Consider the following 27,952-nt stretch of genomic DNA (forward strand, 5'->3'; position numbering starts at 1 on the left):
AGGACAATCACTTTTTTTTATCATTCCAGTGTTGCTTTCACCTATATATTAAACCAAGCTTCATTTCATTCATATTCCAGCTAATGCTTGTATCAAAACTACAACCCTTCCATGTGGAGACTATACAATGTTTCAGAACAAGACAACACATCTGCGTGCTACTTCACCATTACCTCCCAAACAATTATAAGTTGAAAAGTAAAATATTTGGCAAGACATTTAACTCTGCATTTTCAATAGTTTAATGGTTCTTCATTGGCCAGATAGAATTCTCCAGAATAAATTGGAACTGGAATTGGGAACATTTGCATCTTGAACATCTATTTTTAGTACATGGAAATGAGACGGGTGAAAAGATCTCGTAAAACCAAAAAAAATCCTCAGAGGTTATGTCCTTCTCTCCTTGTCCATAAGGCAGCGTTCTCCATCTTGTGGCTCTTCCGCTTTTGCAGAATTTAAAAGCATGGACAATTGCAATGGATGGGATTGGCATCCCTTACAACTTTGTTCTCCATACTGCAGCCCTCTAGCTGTTGCAAAACTTCAGGGCATGACAGGAGGTATAGTTTTGCAACTATTAAGTTTTACATATAATATTGTACATCACATCAGCGTCACACAAAGAGCAATACATAAATGTAGCATCTTGGACTGGTTGTTATTCTTCATGATCACAGATTCAAAAAGTCTCAGCTGTATGGAGCACTCAAGCCTCAGTTTGTCACCTATGGTACCCAGGTAGGGTAGTCACTGTATTATGCGCCTCTATGCTTTAATGTATACTGTGTCATAACACCTCATGTGGCAGGGCCAGGATACCATACAAAAAGGGGAACAGCAAGCTCTCTGCCAACTCTGAAGATACGAAGAGGATAAACCAGCAACACACCACTCATAACAACCTACTGGAAAGTGAACGGTGGACAAGCACCTTTACCTGTAGTAATTTACAGGTATATCATCCCACAAATATAGTGCATGTGGAAATGAAATCTCCTGAAAGACTTGCTTTAAGCTACAAGTGATCAACCCTCGACTTACAAAACTGGCTAGATGGGAATAAAACAATTCTGACGTTTTCTTTGGACATTCATCCATCCCAATATAAAATATATTAAAAAGTGGTATAAAAATATTATGTCCACTGGTAATGGCTGGATCAGGACGAGGAAGCCACAGCCATGGAGTTCTTTTCCTCTGGAATACTCATTGGTTTGGTCTCTGTGGAGACACTGGTTGTTTTGCTGGCCATAGTAGCAAATAGAGTGTCCATCATCCCCAAAACTTCTAGCAGTTCCTCCTGGTAATTGATTTCCTTCTCCACAGTGTCTTGGAGCCTCAGAAATAGTTTATCCACTACAGGTGAATGGTTTATGACCGGGGAATATATGTCTAAAAGATAAAGTAATAGAAGTTAGAAAATGCTGAACACACAATCAAAAAATACTCCAAAACTTCCTTCCTGGAACAAACTTATCTTTGTCACTTTTTAAAACCATTGACATGGCACAGTTTTGATCTATGGAGAACTGGGTGCTGAGTCAGCGACCGCCAGAACAAGTAAAAAGTGGTCAGCTGGGTACTCCTATTTAAGTCTCTCATTGAGGCAGAAGGATTATATAGAAAGTCTATAGGGTCTGTTTTGTGCAGTGAGGAGAGAAATGGGGGAGGGAAGCACTTAGCTGAGTGCTTCTCCACATTCCAGAAATCTTTAAGATCTAGTATTCCCATCTGGAAAATAAGGCTCTCTGGTCCACTGTAGCCTGCATGCAGAAGTAGTGGTCAAGATAAAAACAGACAATCTGGCTATTTAATGCAATTTGTGTAACTCCCATTGGCTTTAATGGGGGCTGTGGAAACAGCGTAGCACCACAAGCTGCACTGTATATGTATCTATGGGAGTACTGGAAACAGTGTAGCTTGTGTTGCACTGTTATGCCATACTCATTAAAGGGGTATTCTCATTTCAACTTTTGCAAATATGTTAATTTAGCCAACTTGTCTCCCTTTCCTTATATGCTGCTCTTTTTGCTAATAAATTAATTTGTTGTCTAGGTTATCAACAACCACTCTACTGTAAAAGCCAGCCAGACCACTTCTTTTACATCAGAGTGGTGGTAACCTAGACCACGAGCTGTCAACAATGAGAGGGAAAGAGTGACATATCATGAGAAGGGGACAACTTGTAGTTATACCTACAAGTATAACTATGTTCACCAAGAGTTAAGCAAGTTGCGTAAAAGTTGGCTCTGCAGGCCACCTTTTACAGTTGCAAACAGGTCAGAAGGAGCTGGGGAGTCCTGAATTGTAAGATCAATAACCTGTGCAAAATATAAGTGATTCTTAGACTAATTATTTTTCCATTAAAAACAAAATAAAAGTACAGTAAAACCTCGGTTTCCGAACACCTAGGAGTTCGAACAATTCGGTTTTCGAACTAAATTTCCCCCTGAAATTTTGCTCGGTATCCGAACATTGCTCGGTATCCGAACAAAACCAGGGGGATAACTGTCAGCTGAACTATGGTGGGGAGAGACAGGAGGACAGCGCTGGGAGACGGCTTCTTTACAGCCTGTCCCCGCAGTGAGAGGCAGGAGCGGGCGGCTATTTAAACTTGCCACCGTGCTCCTGCTCCTCTCAGCTGCGGGGGACACCCTGTAAAGAAGTGGGGAATCCCTCATTATGATGGGATTCCCCACTTCTTTACAGGGTGTCCCCCGCAGCTGATTGGAGCAGGAGCACGGTGGCAAGTTTAAATAGCCGCCCGCTCCTGCCTCTCACTGTTGCGGGGGGTGGGGGGGTGGGGGGGGTGGGGGGGGGGGGGGGTGGGGGGGGGGGGTGGAGTGTTTTTGCACTCTGTGGGCCGGGTGCTCTGCACCTGACCCACGGAGTGTAAAAACCAATTAATCACATTTACATTGTTCCCTATGGGAACTTACAGCTCGGTTTTCGAACTGCTCGGTTATGGAACAGCCTTCCAGAACCAATTATGTTCGAAAACCGAGGTACCACTGTAAAGGTAAAAATTAAGAGTTCGGACGAGATCAATTACACTATAAACAACAGTCTTGCAAGCCAAAGCCTTATTTGCCCTACTTACCAATAATTTTTTCTGCCACATTTAATAAGATTGGGGCAAATCGAGGATCCACCATGTGTCTGTTAGCAAAATAAAAGAGGTAATTCACTATTATATAAATGAAACTGAATGTTTGTTGACTGGACACCTGCAGTCCAAAATCCAAGGGTGATAACATACGGTAAATGGGAAAACATGGTTGCATTTTTACCAAACGTTATGCCACACCTGCCCATGAGTTGTTTCTGGTGCTGCAGGTCAGCTCAGAAGTGGATGAGGCAAGACAGCCAAAAAGACACAACCTATGGTTGGCATTGCCTTAAAGGGAAGGCAGCAATGTTGTAATCCTGTACAACCTCTTTAATAGGATTGGCATTTATATATCTGTTATAGCAATATAATAAACATATGCTGTAAATAAAAGGATACTTACTTCATGAGAAATATGAGTATTACAGAGAGCTGTTTCTCGTCCCTCCCTGCCAGGGCATTTTTCAGAGTTCCTCTTCGTTCAATTTCATTCATCACAGCCACAGTCACTTCTGGGGTTGACGCTGTAATTGTGGTCTAAGGCAAAGTCAAACAAGATCACATGCAACACAAATTACAGATATCTATGACCATCATTTGAGGGGCCGAGATTCCAGAACACTCCGTAAAAACAAATTATTACAAGTTTGGAGACAGTCAGCGTCAAATTTAGTCCAGGCCTCTGTGAAATTTACAATACTCACCACCAATGGCTGTTACGAGACCAATCTATCTGGTGTTTAGACACTGGGACATGTACATACAAGTGACAAATACTTTTGACTAGCTATAGCCTCTTTAGCAGAGATGATCGAACAGGTCTGATGTTCAGGTTCGTACGAACTCGAACCATCTGTATTTGTCTCCTGCAGTCTTCCCGTTCCGCGGAGAAGGTGGAGACAGCCCGAGTGTCGCCTGGAAAACAGGAATACAGCCTGGGCCATAGGTTATATTCCTGTTTTCCAGGCAGGACTCGGGCTGTCTTCACCTTCCCCACGGAACGGGAAGACTGCGGGAGTCAAATACAGATGGTTTGAGTTCGTACGAACCTGAACATCAGACCTGTTCGATCATCTCTACTCTTAAGTCTGCCAACTACTGATGGTCAGACCTCTGCCAATCATTTATGGCCTACACTAAACCGTCTTGAATCAGACATAAGGTATCTTAATGACTACACCATCACATATGAAGTACACATCGGGCAATGTGTGTATAATAGATACCAGTTATGCAGTATCATGCATGTTCTGTAATCTATCATGGACACATGACCTGGTAAACAAAATGGAACAAAAAGGTTCAATGATATTACATCATAAAATTATGATAATCATGCAAGTCATGATTTAAGGCTATACCCTTACTTATTCACTCACAAAACATAGCAGATAGTTAGCAAATCCCCAGTAACGGCCTGTGGTCTCTTACCTCTAGGACAGCATCAAGAGCAGCCGACACCTGGAAACCTCTGAGCAGTTTGTCGTATTTTTTTAGATGCCGTCTTACTGGTTTACTGACAATAAAATCATCCTGGAGAGAACAAAGAATCAAGAAAACTGTCATATCTCATAAAAAAGCATATAAGCCTGACAAAGAATTAGCCAATATCTACACCTGGAGGACCCTCATCTACAATACCTGCTTTGGCATATAGTCCTTCCCTTTCACAAACATTCGGTATCTTGGATGTTTCTTTACTACAGGTTTGTTTGATTTCTTTTCCTGAGGTTTTCGATGTTTTACATTTAGGACGCTATTGGTCATTCCTACCACGATCATCTCATCATCGGGCTGAAAAGAATATAAGTCTGTCAATTTAATAGCATAAGACTGCACATTGCCTCTGTATATGCTTTCCTTGCCACCTAAACAGCATCATTCCATAAGTCTACAATAAGCTGCATGTATAGGCAAGCACCTAAGTGAATCTTGCAGCTACCGCCAGTAAGCAAAGAAAAGAAGAGACCCTCGACAGAGAAATGACTAGTATATAAATTATACTTACAGCCAACGCAAGGCTTAGGATGGAAGCTGCATAGTCAAAACTATGAACGACTTTGTAGTTTGTTGTGCTGTAGATCTTCACATGCCTGTCAGGGAATATTAGTCTTTAATTTAATTTTACTATGACAAACCAGGCACCTTAGCTTTCAAATGGCACCTTCCTAGTTCTATGTCTTTATAGGACATAAAATGGGGAACCTAGGGAGCTCCAGCTGTTGCAAAACTACAATTCCTATCATGCCTGTACAGCCAAAGCTTTGCTACAGCTGGAGTGCTGTAAGTTCCCTAGTATAGTAGAGGGGGTGGAGGTCTGCAGGAATAAAAATCTAAGCCATACACATAGAACAGCTGCCGACTAATCGCCATCTCTCCGGATCCCCCATATACGGTCACTTGACAGAGTACGTGGGGGTTGTAGTAAACAGATGCCTGGGGAGGCTGCAAGTGTGGGGGGACAAAATTACATTGTGTTGGTGACACACAACATTTTAGTCTTCATCTGCCCTGCATGTGCTTTCTAATTCTGCTCTATTGCAGGAAGATGGGGGAATGTACAGAAGTCACATCTAATTTTTGGACAGAACTACGTTCTCTCCAGACTTGCTAGTGTGAAACCTACCGGTCCAGTGATCCAGACAGCAGCCTCTGACCAGAGCTACTAAGGCATAGACTAGTTACTGTTTTGTGATGATTTCTTAATGACACCAGTAGCTGTCCTCCCCTCAGTAGGTCCCAAACCTTCACATATCTACCACCTAAAGGAGGAAAGGATAAAAGAAAAAAGGTTATTTAAAAAAATATGCAGAAATGATTTACATTCTGTAAGACTAGTCACTAATGTAATGTCCCTAATGTGCTGGTAAACACACTGTTACACACCTCCTTGATGCACTGGAAGTCACTGGGGATTTAGACAGATACGTTACACCAGTCTTTATAACGATCCCCCCCTCAATACTGAGAAGCGACTAAATGGATCTAAAGACACCATCTACATATTCTCTATGGTATCCAAAGGTTTACTATTATTTCTTCTCCGTACACTCCAAATTTTTAAGAAGCAGTTTGTGAGTGTACTGCAGCACTATATAATAGGTACAGTAACAAGCTACTGAACACTGACTAATATTACACTTGTGCCCATATATATATTACATGTCAAATAAATACTAGAAGCAGACCACTAATATAATGCAGAATAACCACAACATTGGAAGTGACCCCCATACCTGCAGAGACAAGAAGCCCCCCTGAAGGGAAAAGTAGGACACTCTCCACCGGATGTTCATGTTCCATGGTCATTACACTGTTTTCTGTTCGAGCATCAAAAACCTTTACAGTGTGATCATAGGAGCCTGATACAATAACATAAAAAATAACAGTTATAGGCAACTTAAAGAGATGATTTTTTATTTTATTTTAATAATGGCAGACTGTGCAATATTTAATCATTTAAAGAATTATCCAGACAGCCCCTTCAAGATAAACATAACAGCTTATTGCTTAGAGCAACACTTCTACATACCAAATCTTTATTCTCATCAAAAGCAAACAAGTTGCTCCCACAAACCCCTAAGCATTGATTGAATTAATAAAAATAAATCAGACAGAAGAGCTAGAAATTAAATGAAGACAGTGTGATACAATAGTGGAGGACCAGGGAAATCTGGCATACCTGTAACAAAGAGATCGTCACTGAGCTTGCTTGTACAGCCGCAGCGCACATAGTCTGTATGCTCTTTGTAGGATGAGATTTCGGTGCCATTTGGAATGTCCCAGATTTTGGACGTGTAGTCATCCGAGCCCGACACAATTCGAAACTTATCTGCAGTGAAATCCACAAAATGCACCGCTCTAAGGAAACACAAAGGCAACACTGTATTGTAACGTTACACCCGACAAGATCCTGAATAGCATTATATCTTCAAGTAGTAAAACTTGGCTGTCCAGTCAGTGCTTTCTTCTCATCAAAACCTTTATTTTCACACTCAGAAGCTGCAATCCCATTACCCAATATATCAGCATTAATGGGATAAAACAAGATTTGGGGGGGGGAAGGTTCTGTTCTTGTTTTTTCTCATCTTGCAATAAGAGCCATAATTTCACTAAGGCCCAGGGTTCTGATGCTAGTAAGCCTCATGATTTTATGCAAAAAAGTATTCCACCACACGATAGGGACATTTGTATAGAACAAAAGTTTAATAATACTATGGCATTACACAATAGTGGTTAGGGTTGTCACAAGCAGGAGAGGCACATTCAGAGGCCTTGAAAATCACGCATGGCTCCCAAGTCACTGACTGGAGAGCACAGCTGGGAACTACTATTACCATTAAGAGATACTTACTTGCTATGTCCAATAAATTGCCTTAAAGAAGCCTTCCCATTGATATCAAAGAGTTGCACAATACTATCTTCACAGCCGGCAGCAAGCAACCTCCCGTCGCCTCTGTATGTTCCACAATAGGCTGTATCTTTAAAGCGGGAAAAGGTTTTTAGAGGCTCCTGAGAATATTTGCCATATATGTGGATCTGAAATGGGGGAAAAAACAAAAGCAAACAAGATTTATTAAAAAGGGTGTCTGACATAAGAAAAACATGTCTGCTGCCATTAAACAGCAATGCACCTCCCAACAGGTTGTGTCCGGTACTGCAGCTGAGCGCTATACACTCCAATGGAGCTGAGCTGCAATACCAGAGACAACCTACAGACTGGTGTGGCACTGTTGAAAGAACGTCAACCTTGTTCAACCCCTTTAAAGGTGTTTTCCAGGTTCCAATCTATTGACAAGCTATGTTTAGGACAGGTTATAAATATCAGGTTGGTAAGGGCCAACACCCATCACCCCAGCCTACCAGCTGTTTGTCAGAGCCGCACATACAGATAACAGTGATGGAAGTATGTCATAGTGTACTACATGCTTCTTAACTGCACACTGTTTCCACTATGTACCTGCAGCCTGTATTACAGTCCACAGCTCTATTTTCAATTCTGCTGGACGCTACTGGGAGCAGGCTACAGGTATTGGACTTAGATGCAAAGCCTCGATAGTAGTAACCACGGCACTCGTATTTCATGCGAATAAGGTGAAAGTTTTATTATACAGTGTGTTACATAGTTAAACTCCGACCGTAGGTAGAAAATGTATATACAGTGGTGCCTTGGATTACGAGCATAATTCGTTCCGGGACCGTGCTTGTAATCCAAATCCACTCTTAAACCAAAGCAAATTGTCCCATAAGACATTATAGAAATGCAGACAATTGGTTCCACACCCCAAAAATAATGATTTATTATTCTGAATAACATGTAAAACAGATGAAACAAGCATTCAGAAACAGCAGAATCTGTGATATTATAAGTTTCTGTACAGTAATGGAGAGGATGGGAAACACAAGGACTGACAGAGACTGCAAGGAGTATGAAGGAATGAGCAGGACAGATGTGGGCACATAAATGCAGCACTCTCTGTCTGGGGAGAGAGGGGTTACAGCTATGGAGAGATAACCTCCACAGTCCTGTCCCCTGATGTGAGCCCCAGCCTAAGGTGGATCTGCTATGATTGGAAGGTGAGGGAGACTTCCTGGGTCAGAGTACAGAGCTGTAGACCCCGCTATGCAGACCCTGCCCCTCCCCCACTCCCCCTCCAACCCAGTATAGGGAGCTCTTAAACCAAAGCAATGCTCTTAAACCAAGTCACAATTTTGAAAAACTGTGAGCTCTTAAACCAAAACGCTCTTAAACCAAGTTACTCTTAAATCAAGGTACCACTGTATAGGAGAAATTGAGACCAAAAATTACAAATGCGACGTTTCGGTCCAACCTGGACCTTCTTCAGGCCATAGGGTCTCTACAAAAGATGGACATGGTAGAAGTACAAATAGTGCAAAATATAGATGTAGGAGCCAAACATAGTAACATTGGGTGCACAAGTACAAAAAAATGCAAAATGAAAGAACCAAAATAAAGGACTAATAGCAACATGACTGACGTATTAGGTAAATGCAAACATATAACAATAATATATACATATGTATAGATGCAGAGAGGGTGCTGGCACATACATAGTTGTGTAAGGTAACCAGCTCCAACTACTGGCGGCTGAAAGGAATTTTGCGGATGATAAGGAGGAGTATAGTACATGAGAGAGCGTAGGGGGAACAGGAGGAGGGATGGATTAAGAAGGGGAAAATAAAAAAATGAAATGAAGGGGGAAAAAATTTCATTTTTTTTATTTTCCCCTTCTTAATCCATCCCTCCCCCTGTTCCCCCTACGCTCTCCCATGTACTATACTCCTCCTTATCATCCGCAAGATTCCTTTCAGCCGCCATTAGTTGGAGCTGGTTACCTTACACAACTATGTATGTGCCAGCACCCTCTCTGCATCTGTACATATGTATATATTATTGTTATATATTTGCATTTACCTAATACGTCAGTCATGTTGCTATTAGTCCTTTATTTTGGTTCTTTCATTTTGCATTTTTTTGTACTTGTGCACCCAATGTTACTATGTTTGGCTCCTACATCTATATTTTGCACTATTTGTACTTCTACCATGTCCATCTTTTGTAGAGACCCTATGGCCTGAAGAAGGTCCAGGTTGGACCGAAACGTCGCATTTGTAATTTTTGGTCTCAATTTCTCCTTTATAAACATTTTCTACCTACAGTCGGAGTTTAACTATGTAACACACTGTATAATAAAACTTTCACCTTATTCGCATGAAATACGAGTGCCGTGGTTACTACTATCGAGTATTGGAGGTTGAAGAACCCACTTACCACTGAGCACCGTTCTGAAAAGAGGTAGAGGTGTGCAGCACCGATTTACAAAATTAGATGCAAAGCCTAGCTGACACCCATCAAAAGGTTGGTCTCTGGTGCCTGCGCGATTAGCTTATCACTGAGAACATAACATGTGGATGGACATTTCCTCGCATAGCTGCCTTAAAGGGGTGTTCTGGGAGAAAAAAATTACTTTTCCCCTATCCATAGGATAGGGGAAAAGTATGAGATCATAGGGGGTCTGACCCCTGAACACCCCATTGATCTCCGTATCGGACACCGTCGGCTCTGTTATGAATAGAGCCCCGAATCGGCACGTGACCCACGTCTCTATTCATACCTATGGAGCAAGGGAAAGAGTAGAGTACGCTGGAATGCTGGAGAGCGCTGTACTCAGCTCTTTCTATCACTCTATAGGAATTAATAGAGCCGCAGGTCAAGTGCTGACTCGGGGCTCTATTAACTGAGTCGACAGGGTCCGATACGGAGATCACTGGGGGGTAACACCCCCCCGCAATATCCTACTTTTGTTATTTTTTTCCCGGAATACCACTTTAGGGAAATTGCTGCATTACATTACAGCCCGTCAAGTATGTCTGTTAAAGAGGAGCCACCAGTGCTGATCACCATTTTAGCTCATAAAAAGGGGTCCTGAATAGATAACCCTATAACAATGTCTTTTGTAAGAAGCTGAACTGCATACTGAATAGAGCCTGCATGCAAAGGACCATTGGGTAGTATGAAATACTGGAAACTATCAAAAATTAACTGAAACCTACAGAACAAGGGGTTGTTCAGGTGAGAAACATGATAAGTTTAATACAATAATAAATCCGTTCTCAAACACAGTCGTTTCTGGAAGGCTGTTCTAGAACTGAGTTGTGTGCTCCCACAGGGAACAATGAAAATGTCTTTAATTGGTATTTACAGTCCATGGGTCAGGTGCAGAGCGCCTGGCCCACAGAGTGTAAAGGATGTCAGTAATTAGCGGTACATCGGGCACAACTACTATTTGTAAAGGAGCGGGGATTCCCATCATAATGACAAGAATCCCTGTTCCCGGCAGCAGGGAAAAGCAAGGGCAGTGCGAAAAGTTCAAACAGGCGGCCACTCCTGCCTCTTTTTCTGCCTTCACTGCAGGGAACTCAGAGCAGGTAATTCCAGTCATAATAAAGGGCATCCCCTCGGCAGGGAGAGGAGGTGGCGGCGGGGAGAAGGGGGGAGTCGGCAGCTCCTGTAACTTTGGTGTTCCCGCACACCTCAACAACTGTCAGCTAACCAATAGTTCAGCTAACAGTTATCTCCCCTGATTTTGTTAGGATAACGAACAATGTTCAAGTACCGAACAAAACTTTAGGGGGAATTTTTGTTTGAACACAGAGGTGTTTTGGAACTGAGGTATTACTGTACTACACAAGTTAGGCATCAGTTGTCTGATACGGACCTTCACAGCCACTTTTAGTCAAAGAATGAAATGATAAAACACAGTCTGTCAGCACACAACCTCTGGAACAAAGGTTTCGACTTATTATTTCTAAATAACTACATGAGATATGGATGACTCCATGCAGCCTTAATTTTAAAGTGTCCCTGTCAATTAGAACTATTCACATACCGCACGGACATATTGAAAGTCTGATTGGTTGGGATGTGGAGGTTCAGATGCCTACTGATTATTAGAACCAGTAGGGAGAAACACCTGGTTGTGTACTTCACTCCTATGTTTGCTGTGATCTCCATCTAGCTGCAGGAGATGAGCTCTATAGACTTATAATGAAGCCTGCCTCCTGCAACTGGATGGAAGTCACAGTGAGCCAGAGGTGAAGTGCAAAGCTGCATCCTTCTTCCTGCCTGCTCTAATAATTAGTGGGGGTCTAAATACCCAGTCCCCTTACCAATCAAAACTTTTGACATGCCTCTGGGATAGGTCAAAAGTTTTTTTTTTAATGGTAGGGAAGATAATGTTTACAGGGCTATAACGGCCACTGGTACATGACAAATCCATTGGATTCTCACCTATCTGGGCAAGTGTTCCATGTGTTTTGTGTTTCTGTAAATCACATATTGTATAATGAAGAGATTTGTGCAAAATTAGCCAGCGCATTCTGACTTCTCCACCTTTAAGCAGTACATAACATCAGCACCACTCTCATAGTTACTACTTACCCTGGTAGATGCTGTGACGGCATAGTTATACGGCTGTACGGGTGAGAAGTCAATTTTCGTTACAGCACCAAATTCCTTAATCTGAACAGGAGTCTAATAAAGATAAGAATAGAAACACATTCAATACAAGTAATGTCATAGCAAAATCTTAACATCTCCCTAAAGAGAAGACGTCTACCAAGTAAAACACCTACTATAAAAGTCACCAACCTTGTACCGCCTCCAGTACAGTGTGTCCTGAGTGATCTTCTCCCCAAGCTTGGGGTAGGAGGGGATGGAAAGAGGCTTGTATGAGGACATCTTCTCTGCTCAAGGTAACAGAACAGTTCTACTGTTTATCTTCCCCAACACCTAAAGCAATAGAGAGAGAGTCAGAAACACCGGCAACAAAAGGTATATGCAGAAAATAACAATGAAGTCACTTATCTGCAGATTTCTGCTCTGCACACGGCGCAAAACTGTTGGTATGATACTAATTTAAAGTATAGATGAGATGAGGGCATAGCAGGCACACCTAACATCTGGGACTGAGTATATAACACTGCCCACTATTCTAGAAAGGATATCTACAAAAGGTAGGAGTATGGATGCAGTTTCTGTACAGACACAAGAGCATTAGTGAGGTTAGACCTTTTTGCGTGGTCTACGTGGAGCAATGGTAGGGTGGTTTTGGCACTGACAAAACCCACTGGAATAAGGTTATAGTGTAATGTTAAAAGATGTCGATCTCTTATGTACAACCCACAAAGTGGCCATCATCTATGGAAATGACACCCATGGCCCTGACCCTCATCCCCATCTATTCTTAACATCTCTTACTTACATCTGTATGAATATTTCCAGTAGCACCTAAACCATTTACATGGCACTTCTCTTTTATTCTATATCACACATGGTGAGGTGGCAAACCAAACTCACCAATATGAATACAGAGTGAAAACTAAACCTACCCTTATAGAGGGGCAGGGGGAAAAAGATATGTGGATAAAAACAAGCGCCAACCAAATCCCTCTTGTCATGTTCTAATAAAGTGAAAGCAGCAGCACATACGCCAGCCAGGTGTTGTAAGTGTAGCATACAATCTGACCTGTTCTTGTGGAGGTTACCTGATGATCAGGCAGACATCTATGAAGAAGCACTCCATTATCTAAGGTGCCAGGCTTACTCATGTCAGCAGGTCCAACCAGGGGCGGATTAACTTTACCATAGGCCCCGGGCTGTTCACCAAGCCTGGGCCCCCCCACCCCACTGTAACTATGGAAGCACTAGCCTGGCGTTCATAGTACAGGATAGATAATGTCATGATGTCCTGATTTGTGCAAAATTGCCATAAAAAACAGTGATTTTATGCAAATCATGGCAGAAGTGTAGCCAGGAGACAGTACACCATTGAAAGTATAAGTCTTTTTGGGTGGTCATGGGCCCCCCAGGAGCTCAGGGCCCCGGGCTGCCGCCCAAAACGCCCCTATTATAATCCACTACTGGGTCCAACTTAAAGAAGTCTGGCATCTTACTGCAAGCAAAGATACAAAAACGGAGGGCTTCTTCAAAGGGATCATTTATTGGGGTACAAAAGCCTCTGATCTTGTGATCCATCGGGATCCCAGCAGTCAGACTCGATCTATTACACACTATTCTGATCCTTCAAGCCTATGCTCACATGCGGTGGATCTGACAGAGGTTTTGGGACAGATCTGATGACAATCCACCTCCAACGCACCAGATAGACTTTGTGTGGATTGGAATCCACAATAAGTGAGACCCCCAAGGACTGGCCTCAGTGACTACACTGGGGCTGATCCTTGTGGAGATCTGCAGTAATGGGGGGCACAACATATAAGCTGCACTGTTATCTAAGAGGGGACCCTACCCCATCGGGACAATCACAGCTTGTCAGGACATCCTTGGAGTTGTAGTTCTGCCACATCACTGCACTACTCTATATACACACACTACACTTTCTGCATGGATCCATTAATGTAAAAGACGTTCAATCTGAACGAAGAGCTTGTGTAGTAGACTACGGCGACCCTATACACATACAGCGCTGTAACCTTCCCCTGATCAGAGCAGCAAATACTGATCTGCAGCCTGAGACTATGTATGACAGGACCGACCATACAGCCGCCGCACCATGTGACCAAGGCTCAACCCCGGCGATATAACAGAAGCGTCCGCCAGCAGACGATATAGACCAGACTGCACTATAGGATATAACCAATACCAACAAGGCTAACGCGTCATCCTAACACATAAGCAGCAAAGCTCCCATACCCCGATACACCAGCATGCGCCTCCACTCCGCCTCACCACCGGCGAGGCACGTTGCCGGAATCACCCATGCGAGCGGCCATCTTGCCTCATGACGCACTTCCGGGAGCGGCGCACCTCATTACACGTCACTGCTCGGGGCTAGATGGACCGGCCGGGTTATGAGTACTGATTGGTAGAATTGTCTTACCGGAGAGAATCAGAGCGCACGGATAATTTAGTAAAGACATTCACAGCGATCCCGGGAAGACACTGTCGCTTCTTGATGACGTAAGGCCGGAAGTGACGACAGACAATAATATAACAATAGCAGACAGCTCAGGTAAGTGATGGGAATGGGAGCAATGATTCAGGGATTGGCAGTGTCTGCACCAGACCCCTATACTGTCCATGTCATGGGCTAGTGTTGTCTCCTGTGTCTGCTGAGGGCTGCACTGACATCTGATCCTCTCTGCTAAATATTGGGGTCCATACTTACAGCTTACTGTACATCAACCTGTGGCTATCCAGCTCTCCCAACACTACAACTCCCAGCATGCCCTGGGCAGTGTTCCCCAACCTGAGGCTCTCCAGCTATCACAACACTACAACTCCCAGCATGCCCTGGGCAGTGTTCCCCAACCTGAGGCTCTCCAGCTGTCACAACACTACAACTCCCAGCATGCCCAGAGCAGTGTTCCCCAACCTGTGGCTCTCCAGCTGTCCCAACACTACAACTCCCAGCATGCCCTGAGCAGTGTTCCCCAACCTGTGGCTCTCCAGCTGTCCCAACACTACAACTCCCAGCATGCCCTGAGCAGTGTTCCACAACCTGTGGCTCTCCAGCTGTCCCAACACTACAACTCCCAGCATGCCCTGAGCAGTGTTCCCCAACCTGTGGCTCTCCAGCTGTCCCAACACTACAACTCCCAGCATGCCCTGAGCAGTGTTCCACAACCTGTGGCTCTCCAGCTGTCAAAACACTATAACTCCCAGCATGCCCGGAGCAGTGTTCCCCAACCTGTGGCTCTCCAGCTGTCCCAACACTACAACTCCCAGCATGCCCTGAGCAGTGTTCCCCAACCTGTGGCTCTCCAGCTGTCAAAACACTACAACTCCCAGCATGCCCTGAGCAGTGTTCCACAACCTGTGGCTCTCCAGCTGTCAAAACACTACAACTCCCAGCATGCCCGGAGCAGTGTTCCCCAACCTGTGGCTCTCCAGCTGTCCCAACACTACAACTCCCAGCATGCCCTGGGCAGTGTTCCCCAAACTGAGGCTCTCCAGCTATCACAACACTACAACTCCCAGCATGCCCTGGGCAGTGTTCCCCAACCTGAGGCTCTCCAGCTGTCACAACACTACAACTCCCAGCATGCCCAGAGCAGTGTTCCCCAACCTGTGGCTCTCCAGCTGTCCCAACACTACAACTCCCAGCATGCCCTGAGCAGTGTTCCCCAACCTGTGGCTCTCCAGCTGTCCCAACACTACAACTCCCAGCATGCCCTGAGCAGTGTTCCCCAACCTGTGGCTCTCCAGCTGTCAAAACACTATAACTCCCAGCATGCCCGGAGCAGTGTTCCCCAACCTGTGGCTCTCCAGCTGTCCCAACACTACAACTCCCAGCATGCCCTGAGCAGTGTTCCCCAACCTGTGGCTCTCCAGCTGTCAAAACACTACAACTCCCAGCATGCCCTGAGCAGTGTTCCACAACCTGTGGCTCTCCAGCTGTCAAAACACTACAACTCCCAGCATGCCCGGAGCAGTGTTCCCCAACCTGTGGCTCTCCAGCTGTCCCAACACTACAACTCCCAGCATGCCCTGAGCAGTGTTCCCCAACCTGTGGCTCTCCAGCTGTCCCAACACTACAACTCCCAGCATGCCCTGAGCAGTGTTCCACAACCTGTGGCTCTCCAGCTGTCAAAACACTATAACTCCCAGCATGCCCGGAGCAGTGTTCCCCAACCTGTGGCTCTCCAGCTGTCCCAACACTACAACTCCCAGCATGCCCTGAGCAGTGTTCCCCAACCTGTGGCTCTCCAGCTGTCAAAACACTACAACTCCCAGCATGCCCTGAGCAGTGTTCCACAACCTGTGGCTCTCCAGCTGTCAAAACACTACAACTCCCAGAATGCACGGAGCAGTGTTCCCCAACCTGTGGCTCTCCAGCTGTCCCAACACTACAACTCCCAGCATGCCCTGAGCAGTGTTCCCCAACCTGTGGCTCTCCAGCTGTCAAAACACTACAACTCCCAGCATGCCCTGAGCAGTGTTCCACAACCTGTGGCTCTCCAGCGGTCAAAACACTACAACTCCCAGCATGCCCTGAGCAGTGTTCCCCAACATGTGGCTCTCCAGCTGTCCCAACACTACAACTCCCAGCATGCCCTGAGCAGTGTTCCTCAACCTGTGGCTCTCCAGCTGTTGCTGAATTACAACTCCCAGCATGCCTTGACAGTAGGCATTCTTGGAGTTGTAGTTAAGCAGCAGCTGGAGACTATGGCGGGCCTGTAGACATGCATGGCTGTAATCTACTGCTGGCCTCCTGTTCTCTGCTCTTCATTACTCATTGTAGCAGCCATAGCAAAAATGTTGCTATGGTGCACAGCCATTTCTAATAACGCCCACGCCACATTCTTCATCATTAAAGAAGAAAAAAATCAGCTTGTGTAAGAAAGTTGTACAGATTTTTAAATAACATACACACAAGATTTATACATTCACTTAGGTCTTCCAGTACCTATCAGCTGCCGTATGTCCTGTAGGAATCGGTTTAGTCTGACACAGTGCTCTCTGCTGCCACCTCTGTTATCTCTGTTACCAGTTCAAATATTCCTCCCCCCCCAGGTAACGAACACGGCTCCTTTTCACCCTAGTCCCACCTCCAGTATCCAGCCCAGCCTGTCAGTTCAGCCATGGCAGTTCTTTGCAAATGTCCACTATCCCTCAGCACCAGTGCAGAGAGCAGGGTATGAGCCTGCACAGTAGGACTCATACCTCACTCTGATGACGGCGCTGAATATCTGGTCACACTGACAGGCCGGGCAGGATACTGGAGATGGGACTGACACTACAAACATTTTTTTCTCTGGAGTACCAGTTTAAGCCTGGAGCCTTTATTACTTCATCACTTTTATTTGATTCGTTACAGATCCGGCTTTACCCAATCCAAGGATGCAGAAGTAAACATATTCGCTGTAAATGATTTGTTGAGTAACCATGTCTGCCCTAAACAATTTGGAGGGCTCGGCTGAGCTGTCGGGTGAAGAGTGCGTGAGCTTCTGTCTGTCCAGCATGCCCGACATTAAAGTGGAACACGTGATGGAGTCCAACCCAGAAGAGGGAACAGCGCAGAATGTGGCCATGGGGATGAAATTCATTCTGCCAAATAGATTTGACATGAATGTTTGTTCTCGCTTTGTCAAGTCATTAAATGAAGAGGATAGTAAAAATATCCAAGATCAAGTCAACTCTGACCTGGAAGTAGCCTCCGTCCTATTTAAAGGTTAGTGATGGTGTCTCATGGCAATGTGCTTTCTCTATATAAAGGCTATGTATACATTCTTCATCATTTATTATTATTTATTCAACCCTTTTGTGTATGCAGATCCTATGTACATCTACAGGTGTCTGTGGTTACATACTGCTTAACATACCTTACTGCTATCGTAGTAGGCTTTAAAACATGGCGTGTCATTCTGGTAGGCAGAGAAGAGTTCTATGTCAGCGCACTTTATTGCCAGGCTACCCTTTTAGACGCTGTTTATAGCTCTTTTTTTCGTGTCTGTAAAAGGAATGCACCAGGGAGAGTTCTAATGTTTACAACCTTCCACAGCCAGATGGATAGTGTTCTTCTGGCCTCTATCTGGCTGGTATACATCAGTATGCTTCCCACAAAAGGCCCTGTTATAGGGCTGGGCGATAATGGCCTAAATTAATATCGCGGTTTATCGTACATATTGCCGCGGTAACGATAAATTGAGCGATAATTATGACACGCCCCCTTTTGAAAACCACACCCATTTGAAACACGACGTTTCGGCGTCTCCTATGCCATTTTCAAGTGCCACTTAGGAGACATAGGAGACGCCAAAACCCTGTGGTTTACTTATGAAGTTTGCTGCACATCATTTTATGGAATAAATCCACATTTTCACATTTGTACTACAATCCGAGTGCTGCAGAGTATTTTTTACCAACTGATTTGATCCAAGGTCTAGGATTTGTCTGCTGGCACCAACAGTGCTGCCTATATTGTTTGCTATAGCTATCTATCGATCAACCTCTCTATCTAAGATAGATAGATAGATAATATATAGAGATTAGAGAGAGGAGATATATTATAGATAGATTATATATCGATAGGAGTCCTATCTATCTATCTTGTATCTATCTACGATCTGTATATCATCTATCTATAATATATCTCCTCTCTCATATCTGTATCTCCTATCTATATATAATCTATCGATCTAATATAGATAGATAGATTTTATATAGATAGGAGATAGATGATATATAGATAGGAGATGGATGATATACAGATAGTAGATACTAGATAGATGATAGATAGATGATAGATAGATAGATATAGATAGGAGATAGATAGATAGATAGATAGATAGATAGATAGGCGATAGATAAGGAGATAGATAGAGAGATGGGAGATAGATAGATAGATAGATGGGAGATAGATAGGCGATAGATAGATAGATGGGAGATAGATAGGCGATAGATAGATAGATAGGAGATAGATATATGAGACATATCTATATCTATCTATCTATATATAATCTATCTAATTTCTCTCATATCAATCTATCTATTTTACCTGCTGTTCTGCCCTGACCCCTCCCCCCTCCCGCACATACAATTGGGGTCAGGTATGGGGTCGGCACCTCCTTGCTCTCCCGGGCACCGCTCTCTCCCGCACAGGAATCCTCCCTGTCACATATATCTGCTGTCAGTGTCCCGGGCCCCGAGGATTCTTGCGCGGGACAGAGTGCGGTGCCCGGTGGAGGGAGGATGTGCTGACCTATACCTGACCCCCTGCAGCCACTGTATGTGAGGGAGAGGGGGGGCCACGGCTCGCTGTGAGTGCAGCTTCCAGAGCCGTCCGGCAGCAGCGATGAGCACACACTGGAGGCGGAGCTGCTACCTGGAAACAGCCTGTCGGATCTCCAGCCTTCTTCCTTACCCCCAGCAGCACTGTTAACAGTGTCCTGAGCCGAGCGTCACACATGGCGCACGCCCGCCCCCCCCAAACAGCAGAATAGTTTTACCCAGGCCAGGCAGCGAAGGAAGGGGGACGCGAGGAAGCCTAACTGAGGGTAGCAGAGCTAACGGCCGCTGGGTGAGGGGGGGAAAAATACCGCAGACACCGTCTTGGCAAAGTTGAGGTCGGTTAACCGACGCCAGTGACGGTATCGGTATTTTTGCGGTATACCGCCCAACCCTGCCCTGTTACACGGAGCGTTGATCTGTGGAATCTGGCTGATTATCACGTTGTGTAATTAAGACAATGATCAGGCAAAGAGAGGATCATCGGCCAATCGTCATTTAAACATGTTTGAAAATCATCGGCCACCAGGCGCGCATCACTACTTGTAATAGCAGTGCACGTCTGATGGCTGATGACAGGAAAATGAAAATATTGAACTTTATACTTACCTCTCCGCGCTCCTCGTGTCTGTCTAGTTTCTCACCACAGCCACCGCTGGCACGTCTGAAGCCATCTGTGCGGCCACGGCACTGTCCCATCTCGGCCAGTAATTGGCTGAGCAGCATGTCACTTTAGAGATGGCTTTAGACGTGATGAGGCAGCGCAGAAGCTTTAAGGACCTCACCGGGGAGCACAGAGAGGTAAGTTAACCAAACTTTTAAAGCAGACTACTAACGAAATATATACAGCCCTTGCTTCAAAAACATTGAGCCATCTAATAGGCTTGGTAGGCGAGCACTGATCTGTCAGATTGGCGCTCGCTCACATCAAATGTTGGGCCGTCTAATATGGATAGTGTAGTAAACTATGCTTCCATCCTGGCTTCAGTAATAAAACATTTTTTTTTGTTTGTTTGTTTTAACATGGTAGCCATTAGGTAATGAATGCCATTAACATTTCTCTATTTTTTCACATATACTTATAAGGGACTCATAGACTATACAGATGTTCATTTACCAGATATGTCATGAAAAGCTTATGATAAATACATTAAACAGATTCTTTTACAACCTAAGAATAAGAGATACCCTTTAACAGAGTTTTGCATGTTATGTTTTATATAGGTAGAAGAGAAGCTAAAAGTACACTATAGATATAGCCTCACTGATGCTCCTTTGGCTTGGTGTTTGTAATCATTCTGTCTAGCATTGTAATAAGAGATGAATACTTACTTTAGTTGCATTATTAATTATGAAACAGATTTCTGAATAATGTTTTTTTTCTTCTTCCTAGCTGAATGCAACATCCACACCTCTCCGTCCCCCGGCATACAGGTCAGACATGTGTACACCCCGTCTACTACAAAGCATTTCTCTCCCATCAAGCAGTCCACCACACTGACAAATAAGCACCGAGGCAATGAGGTGTCCACTACCCCACTGCTGGTCAATTGTAAGTATTTGCTTCTTTCCCGGTTTCATGTAATATATTCTGTATATTCTGTACTTATCAGCTGCTGTATGTCCTACAGGAAGTGGTGTATTCTTTCCAGTCTGGAGAGCAGGAGAGGATTTCTATGGGGATTTGCTACTGCTCTTGACAGTTCCTGTTACAGACAGAGGTGGCAACAGAGAGCAGTGTGTCAGACTGGAAAGCATACACCACGTCATGCAGGACATACAGCAGCTGATAAGTACTCTAAGACTGGATTTTTTTTTATAATTGGTATCACTTTCTGACACCATTTGAATTGAAATATTTTTTTTGCTGGAGTACCCCATTTAAAATAGACATGTCAGGATAGGAGACAGGCCCCTTGTAATCACTTTTCACACCTTGACATAATAGTATGTCAAGGGTTTTGGGCAGCTGAGTTACATTAATGTGCTATAGTCACTCTAGTACACTATAGCAATCGTAGCATCTAAGATGTTTGTCAAATGGAAGAATCTCCTATCGGCAGTAGTTTGCAGTTTGCAGTTCCTCAAATATAATCTACAGTGGATTACAGTACCAGACAGGAGTATGAGAAATTACAGATGTCTTCCAAGTGCTGAGAAGATTTCCAGCAGGTTTTTGAATGCACACCATATCAATTTCAGTTACTAATTCTTATCATAAATTTCACCATTTTCAGTGTAGCTGAGAAAAAATCTGCAGTGAATCCCGCACGTCACATAGAGATTTTGCTGTGGTTTTTTTGGCAAGAAAAAATGATTGTTCTTTAAGGCCTCAAATTGGTTAGCCTTGAAGGAGTTAAAAAGTTTGTACAATCAGAAAAGAAGAGATCTGAGCTGCTGAGGATTTTACCAGACTGGATACACCTGTTCTTACTTCTCAGCTGTATGCAGGAATATTTGGGGTTTTCAGAGACAGGAAGCAGAGATCTTGAAAAATGATGAGGGGGTTCTAACTAAAAGTGTACTACAGATTTGCTAGAACAAAAAAACACCTATAAATCAGAGCCGTCCTTCCTTGTTGGAAGGATATAGCCATGGATTGGTAGGATTTTATTACAATGATACCAGAGTCACATAATACACATCACCTATACTGTATGCTATGCTTGCTATCTAATTCAATCTTTATCCCATCCACAGCATTGTCTGTTCACCAGCTGGCTGCTCAAGGGGAGATGGTGTATCTGGCAAGCCGTCTAGAACAAGGTAGTGGATCAGCTGCCATCCTTACAAATCATTTAGGCCTCATTATAGTGAGATGTAAATAAAAATGTGTATGGAAAAAGCTTATGTTCTGTACTCACATAAGAAGTCCCAACACTATATGTGCCAGTGTATAGGAATCTATAATCAGACCACAAACTTTAATTTTGTTGTAGGGTTCACTCCTTCCAGCTGTTTAGACTCACGATTTTACACACGATACGTGAACCTCATAGACAGATGTATTGAGATTTACGAAAGACTATAGATACCTTTGCATGTATTATTCTTTGTTGCATAGTATCTACAGGGTTGGTGAAATGTGAAACTTAAACACACTTAACTTAAACACTTTGGAGGGTGATCTGCTGCTCCAAATGAGATTCAGATGCTGCCCTTGCCATTTAAATTATGTTCAAAAAGTTGCTGTTAGGTGGCGCTGTACTTCATAACAGTTTGGCCTCCTTGCTCACCCAAGGTCACCCTGTGTAACTTGTGGTTATGAGGTTTCTTGAAGGAATATATGGATTAACAATTTCCAAGCTGCTTGATTCTGTTTAGCACTGAATCCAACAGTTGGCTTCCTGACAGTTCCATCTGCAATCTCTCTCTCCTAAACACGCAAATAAATTCAGATCTGATTGAGTAAAATCAATTCAAATCAGCTATGGGCTTAGATGAGCTTTTAGGATTGGGGAGAGGGGGCTGCAGGCAGAGCTGTCAGATTTTACACAGAACAGAAGTGAGCGGCTTGACCTGTATTTTAAGATGTGCAGGAGACAAACCATACAAATATTTTTATTACAACTGGTGGCAAGTATGTTTCATTTGATAAATATTTTCACGTATATACATATCAGGTCCTATCAGATGGACCGACCTCTATTCTATTCAGGATCCTAAAAGGTTTCTCAATCCTTTTGTTAGAAAACGTGATTAACCTCACAGATGAAGAAGGTTTCACACCACTGATGTGGGCGGCAGCTCATGGGCAGATCGCCGTGGTGGAATTTTTACTTCAAAATGTAAGAAATGAAAATCTTGTTTAAGTAGTTTTCATAGTTTGAATGCCAAAGGAAGCTATATTCTCTGAAATCTGTCCTTTTATCTAGGGTGCGGATCCGCAAGTCCTTGGGAAGGGCCGTGAAAGTGCTCTGTCACTTGCTTGTAGTAAAGGATACACAGATATTGTGAAAATGCTGGTGGAGTGTGGAGTGGATGTCAATGAGTACGACTGGGTAAGATCACAGAGTGAAATGCTATAGAAATGCATTATGTAACAAAAAGATCAACACAAAGACTTTTTACAGTTTTTAAATAAACCAATAATATGACACACATTCTCATTTACAGAATGGGGGAACACCCTTGTTATATGCTGTTCATGGCAATCATGTGAAATGTGTGAAAATTCTTCTAGGTGAGTAAGCAATAAGAATACATGGAGTGATAAGTTACGGTTATGCTGTCTATGTCACATACTGTAGCATCTTTTTATATTGGTATAGGCTTTTTTGCCATAGAGAATGAATGGAGTGCTGCCCTTGCATCCACACTGCTGCCATTCCATTCATTTGAGGACTGCAAGTTAATTTTTGCTTAATGATTATTTGTTGTGACTGCAGAAAATGGCGCAGATCCGACCATTGAGACTGACTCTGGATACAACTCCATGGACCTGTCGGTAGCGCTTGGACACAGGAGCGGTAAGTTCTGTATTTGCAGCAAACAACCCTCTGGGTCTACATCCAGATCTATTCAGCCTGTGTACATAAAAGCGATTGTATTTCCTACCACATAGACAGCAAGCCTGGCATCATACTCCTTATTGTCAGTATCTGGTTAATATGTCAATATTGCGAAAATGCTGTAACGTCATTGACTGATTCAATAGAAAGCCATGCTTCAAATATCATTTGAGGACATGTCATTGCTATATAATAGATGATTTATGGTTGAATTCCTATATGTAGATTGCTAACTGAATGTTTATTGATACTTTATTATGTGTGCTTGATGATGTTGCCTAATAGACAATTGCCCAATTGTATTAGCCACCTTCATACAGCCGGTCTCCAGAGCCCAAGTATTCCCCATGAGCCATCTGCTCCTAATCAGAAAAAGACTGAAAAATTGCCATTTGCAGTTTGGGCAGTTGTTTTGGCTTTCATCCTATTAGGATACAGAAACCTCTCTATGTAAGCCAGAGCGTCTGCTCTCCTGGTGCCCTCAGAATGACCATGTATTTTCTTGTTTGCTTGCTAATGTGTTCTGGAATGGTGACAGCTTAAAGGGGGTCTCCAGTTCTATCTAGTGATGGCTTAACACTGCAGCATGTCACTTATTCTTTAATATGGTTGTGTGACCACCACACAAAAGGTTCCAGGACTCTATAAGGCTGGGTTCACTCTTGCTTTAGGGCCTCCATTGTAGAGTCTGTTTGGTGGCACAAAACAAAGCCAGATGGTCCATTTAGACACCAATGGATGCTGATGGATTCCAAGACATTCTGTTGACTTCAATGGTGTCCGTCAGATTTTCTCCTGGCGTCTGTTTATTCTGCAGGCTTTTAGTGGACATAAAAACACTGCTTGCATGATTCTGTGGTCCTCTCAGATCCAGCAAAATAAATAGAACTTGCAACAGAGCCCCCCAAATAGAGGTCCAATGCAGATGTGAACCCGGCCTAAGGAAAATTACATTTGTTTTCCACTTTTTTCACTTTCCTTATAGGTCTGAATAACTAAAGCATTTTCTGCCTTCTATTGTTTTGTATTTCCTTATGCAATGAGGATACTACGTTTAGGTGTTGTCTGACTGATACATTTCTCATACACTGTTCTACACCAGGGAACAGTGACCACAAACTAACCAGCTTGTCCTTACTCTTTCAGTTCAGCAAGTCATCGAGAATCACCTTTTGCAGCTTCTTCAAAGTATCAAGGAATAATGGACTTTTTATATAATAGAAGATTTGAAGAATTTGTATCATGCAGTAAAGTGATATTATTTATTTTACACCATTGGCTATACACTAGGAAGCCATAACATTAAAACCACTCATAGGGGAAATGATTATCTCGTGACAATGACCCCTGTCAGGGGGTGGGATATATTATAGGAATATATAAAGTGAATGGACAGTTTGAAGCAGGAAAACTCAGCAAGTGTAAGGATCTGAGTGACTTTAACAAGGTTCAGTCTGTGATGGCTAAATGACTGGGTCAGGGCTTTCCAAAATGGCAGGTCTTGTGTTCCCAGGTGTTTCCAGTATGCAGTGGTTAGTACCTACCAGAAACGATCCGAAGAAGGATAACTGGGTCATGATCGCAGGTGGCTTACTGATGCATGTGGGAAGGTCAGATCACACAGGGCATTGCAGTTGACTAAAAAACAAGTCCGTGGAGGCCATACCTTATAACTTACAGAACTCAAAATGCACCTGGACTTTCAGGTACCTTTACAGGATATGTTGTTGTTAAAGGGCTAGAAGATCTGCTGCAAACCACGGGACACCACCTGAGGTGTTGTAGAGTCCATGCCTCAACTGGTTAAAGCTGTTTTGACCATATAAGGAAAACCACGAAACATTAGGTGGTTTTAATGTTATGGCTGTTATGACTGGCGTATGATGTGTTAACACTTTACACCCTGTATTTTCCTACTGCTGCTGGACTGCAGCACACATGGTGCTTCTGTGTTACAGAGACTTCATCTAGCAGAAAGTCATTATGAATAGCATGGGGGAAACATCCCTCAGTCTGCTTTGATGTCAGTCATTGCCCCTGGTATAATACTGTTCATTGTTTCTTTCAATGTGTATCTCCCTGGTATTTGTCTTCATTTTAAAAAAAAAAGAGAGACTAAAGCTGACAATGAATATTAGAATTCTGTTGGCAGGTCTTGTAGAATTTACTGCCAACAGGGGGCGCCAGCAGTAGGTTTCCTGGCACATACTGTTGGAGAGACAAGAAACTTTTAAGCTGGACTTACATCTCCTGTTTCTGGGCGATCCTTGTTCAGATGACGGCCATCTCTCCCAATTCTCATATATACATGTGTGCATGTATTCTAAATGGGGAGAAAGCCGCTGCTAGACTTTTCTGACAACAACTTATCTTCTTGAGAATAAACACATGTCAGATGGGCTTAGAATGAGACTGAGAACTTGTGGTTGTTCTAGTCTTGATTCTGGGTTGTTCTTTAAAGAAGCACTCCTGGATTTTTTTACCTATATAATGCACACTTACCATCACTATTCCTGCAGTGTCCTATGTTTCATCCCAGCTCTGCTGTATCCATATATATATAATTACTGTATGTGACTGACATGACCTCTGATCAGCCACCGTGTTTTCTAACATAAATCTGCTGTCAGCGTAATCGTCATCAGCCCAACTGGGCAGATACACAATGGCTTTCCACCTCTGCCTGCTAGGAGGACAGTGTCATAATCCCCATTTTTACATATCTATAAATTATCTAAGAGACTGTATGGAGGGAGGCTGAACTGTAATCATTTCCATTATAACTATGTGACAGAAGCTGTATAAACATCATCAGTAACGCTAATCGGAGTTTATGTTTCTGTTCCAGTCCATGCCGCTTCATCGTATCGGAAGTTTTATTGACTGAGATGGTAGATGGTGACCTTATTGAGAGCACAGAAAACACATGTCATTTCTAGAGGGTCACCATGAGATCGTATGACCCAAATGTAGGAACATGTTCAAAAAAACTGAAGGAACTTATTCCAAGAATTTTCTGATAGAAATAAACAACTGAATGAGCAAATACTAGTGGAATTATATACAGTGGTCCCTCAACATACCATATTAATTGGTTCCAGGATGACTATTGTATGTTGAAACCAAAATTGTATGGAAAACTGGCCCACGTAAAGAGCAGCACAGGACATGTAGTGTCACACTATACTCTGGAGAATCACTACTAGACAGGCACTTTACTAATACTGGGGTTTTACCAGTAAAATGGCAAGTTTCAAGTTGGCCAATCTCAAGTTACGATGGTCGAGAAAGTACCTTTGTATGTTGCAAATATTGTATCTTGAGGCCATTGTAAGTTGAGGGATCACTGTATATATATAACTAGCTACTGCATAATAATAATAATTCAGGAGTGCTTCTTTAAAGGGGTCTTATCAAAGACAACCCCTGAGAACTGTAGATCCAGCTCACTTGACCCATGATAAGCAGCTGATTTTGTTGGCACATGGCACATCCAGCCCCTGACCTGAGATTAGATTTGGTTACAAATGCTGTCCCCTCTGTTTGCGGCCCCTTACCCCATGACCGACACGTTATCGCATACTGTAAGGAAATGAAATGATGCATTATTTATTATAATTTTGCACAATATTAAATTATGTATTTATGTATTTTAGAAAATTGCACTTTTAATAGTCGTCCTATTTTGTATGTAGTGAATAGAGCGATGAATATGACCAGGTAGAGGAAAAACTGACAGTGTTGCTGAACCTTCCGGCTGTGAAGTGTTTTAGTAATGTTCTTAGATATGTAGTATAGTACTGGTGTAATATGGAAATGTCTCGTGTTCTCTCCATCTTTGTTTTACTGTGTCGCTCAGTGTATATCTGTGTTGCTTCACATGTTTACATGACTGTTTTACAATTGTGTATGCATACAGTATGTATGACAAAATGCTAGTGTGTCTGTACAGCTGAATATGCAAATATAAAGACTTTTTTCTTGAATGTGTTTATTTATATAGCACCAACATATTCCATAGTGCAGTACAGATGTCATCACTCGCTGTCCCAGTTCAGG

General features: G+C 43.2%; 2 protein-coding genes across 3 annotated transcripts; one reads left to right on the forward strand and one right to left on the reverse strand.

Annotated features, from left to right (window-relative positions):
- Window positions 1-46: 46 nt before the first annotated feature.
- UTP15 (UTP15 small subunit processome component) lies at window positions 47-14,595 on the reverse strand. Of its 2 annotated transcripts, none has more exons than XM_069962808.1 (13): window positions 14,533-14,595; window positions 12,282-12,422; window positions 12,072-12,164; window positions 7,464-7,648; window positions 6,792-6,970; window positions 6,346-6,471; window positions 5,736-5,871; window positions 5,118-5,202; window positions 4,751-4,903; window positions 4,541-4,642; window positions 3,513-3,646; window positions 3,101-3,159; window positions 47-1,392 (listed from the first exon to the last, which is right to left on the reverse strand). In XM_069962808.1, the coding sequence occupies exons 2-13, from the start codon at window positions 12,369-12,371 to the stop codon at window positions 1,160-1,162; spliced, it is 1,575 nt and encodes a 524-aa protein (XP_069818909.1). In that variant the 5' UTR covers window positions 12,372-12,422; window positions 14,533-14,595; the 3' UTR covers window positions 47-1,159. The 2 variants fall into 2 exon arrangements, with proteins under 2 accessions (XP_069818909.1, XP_069818908.1); XM_069962807.1 differs by lacking the exon at window positions 14,533-14,595 and adding an exon at window positions 14,346-14,432.
- Window positions 14,474-27,889, forward strand: ANKRA2 (ankyrin repeat family A member 2). The gene is made up of 9 exons (XM_069962809.1): window positions 14,474-14,664; window positions 17,473-17,826; window positions 20,776-20,934; window positions 22,083-22,148; window positions 23,073-23,170; window positions 23,258-23,383; window positions 23,499-23,565; window positions 23,771-23,851; window positions 25,040-27,889. The coding sequence occupies exons 2-9, from the start codon at window positions 17,541-17,543 to the stop codon at window positions 25,093-25,095; spliced, it is 939 nt and encodes a 312-aa protein (XP_069818910.1). The 5' UTR covers window positions 14,474-14,664; window positions 17,473-17,540; the 3' UTR covers window positions 25,096-27,889.
- Window positions 27,890-27,952: the final 63 nt, after the last annotated feature.

The sequence above is a fragment of the Dendropsophus ebraccatus genome, chromosome 3, assembly GCF_027789765.1.
Source record: "Dendropsophus ebraccatus isolate aDenEbr1 chromosome 3, aDenEbr1.pat, whole genome shotgun sequence".
Lineage (NCBI taxonomy): Eukaryota > Metazoa > Chordata > Amphibia > Anura > Hylidae > Dendropsophus > Dendropsophus ebraccatus.